The following is a 1,428-nucleotide window of genomic DNA, read 5'->3' as shown; positions in this document are numbered from 1 at the left end:
AGGGGAGGGGAGGGGAGGGGAGGGGAGAAGGGAGGGATGGCCAGGAGGGTATGTCAAGGACATAACTTAGTGGCGGCACAGCACCCCTGCTCACTGAAATGAACAACATGCAAAACCTTGGAAACCATCAGACCTGTGAAAGGTCCTGTCTCCAAAACCCACACACTGCACCACTCCCAACAGCAAACTCTACCCCTGCTAACAGGACAAAGTAGAACCCTTGCTGTCAGAAGTTTAGGAGCTAGAACAGACTGCTAGTGAGTTATGGGTGTTTCCTTTGGAGATGACAAAATAAAATTAGCATAACTGGCCAACTCTGCAGGTACACGAAAAGCCAGTGAAAATCATGTATGGCGGTGCACACCTATATAACCTCAGCACTCAGCCTGAGGCAGGAGGATCCCTGTATCAAAATAAATTTTAAGGGTGCCGGGGAGATAGCTGAGTAGAATAAGCACTTGCCTGGCAAGCGCAAGGGCCTGAGTTCAACCCCTGGTTCCTCCAAAAAAAGAGAAAATTGTTATAGGTGAAAAAAAATCAAAAAATCAAAAATCAAAATAAATGTTAAGACCTGAGGATGCAGGATCAGTGGGAAGGTTGTGAATTTAATCCACAGCACCACAAAATGATAAATGCCAAAAAGAAGTCTGTTTTAGTGGCACTGGGAACCAAATCTAGGGACTCTGGGCTGAGCTATATATATCCCAGTGACTTTTTAAAGAGAACTAAGTCATAGGGCTGGCGAGATGGCTCAGTGGAATAAGTGCTTCCCTGGCAAGTGCAAGGACCTGAGTTCAATCCCTGGTTCCGCACCAAAAAAAAAAAAAAAACTGTTGAGCCTCCTGCCTTAGTCTCTTCAGAGTGCTAGGATTCAGATGTCCATCTGAAATGCACCAACACCGAGAAAGGACACACTCTGTTCCCCACAGCAGCACTCTTTGATGGAGACTTACTTTTATGTGCTGGGACCTCTGGGCTGTATCCACCGGGTGCAGGACCTGTAGCCCGCACATGTCGCAGGCGTCGCCGTGCAGGTACACACAGTTCTCCCCGTAGCGGCACTCGCCCACGGCGGCATAGGGACACAGCTGCTTCCTGGTCTCCACCGCAGCTGGCTCCTTCTCGGACTCCGCCTTGGGCCCTGGGCCCTGCACGGGGGCCTCTGCACACCCAGAAGCAGCTGCAAATGGGTGAAGGGGGGAAGGGCGAGAGGTGAGGAGATGCACACATTATGAGGGAACCAAGAACCTGGAACCTAACAAAAGGACAAAGGAAGAACTGCAATTAAGCTTCAAACTGAACTGCTTTCTTCACTCTTGAAAGACCTGACTTTTCTCTAAGGCTCGTATTTCCAAGATTTGGTTTGAAAAACAGAATGTTAGGGGCCGGGGAGAAGGCTCAGTAGAATAAGCACTTGCCTACTAGCAA

At 49.1% G+C, this 1,428-nt stretch overlaps 1 protein-coding gene across 1 annotated transcript in view; it reads right to left on the bottom strand.

The window, feature by feature from the left end:
- Mkrn1 (makorin ring finger protein 1) overlaps nt 1–1,428 on the bottom strand; it is a 25,669-nt gene that overhangs the window by 6,436 nt on the left and 17,805 nt on the right. The window contains exon 4 of the mRNA XM_023712761.1: nt 954–1,180. Within this exon, the coding sequence (XP_023568529.1) occupies nt 954–1,180 (227 nt within the window). The remainder of the gene's footprint in view (nt 1–953; nt 1,181–1,428) is intronic.

The sequence above is a fragment of the Octodon degus genome, unplaced genomic scaffold (assembly GCF_000260255.1).
Source record: "Octodon degus isolate 3935 unplaced genomic scaffold, OctDeg1.0 scaffold00027, whole genome shotgun sequence".
NCBI lineage: Eukaryota > Metazoa > Chordata > Mammalia > Rodentia > Octodontidae > Octodon > Octodon degus.
This window is presented reverse-complemented; position numbering and strand designations above follow the sequence as displayed.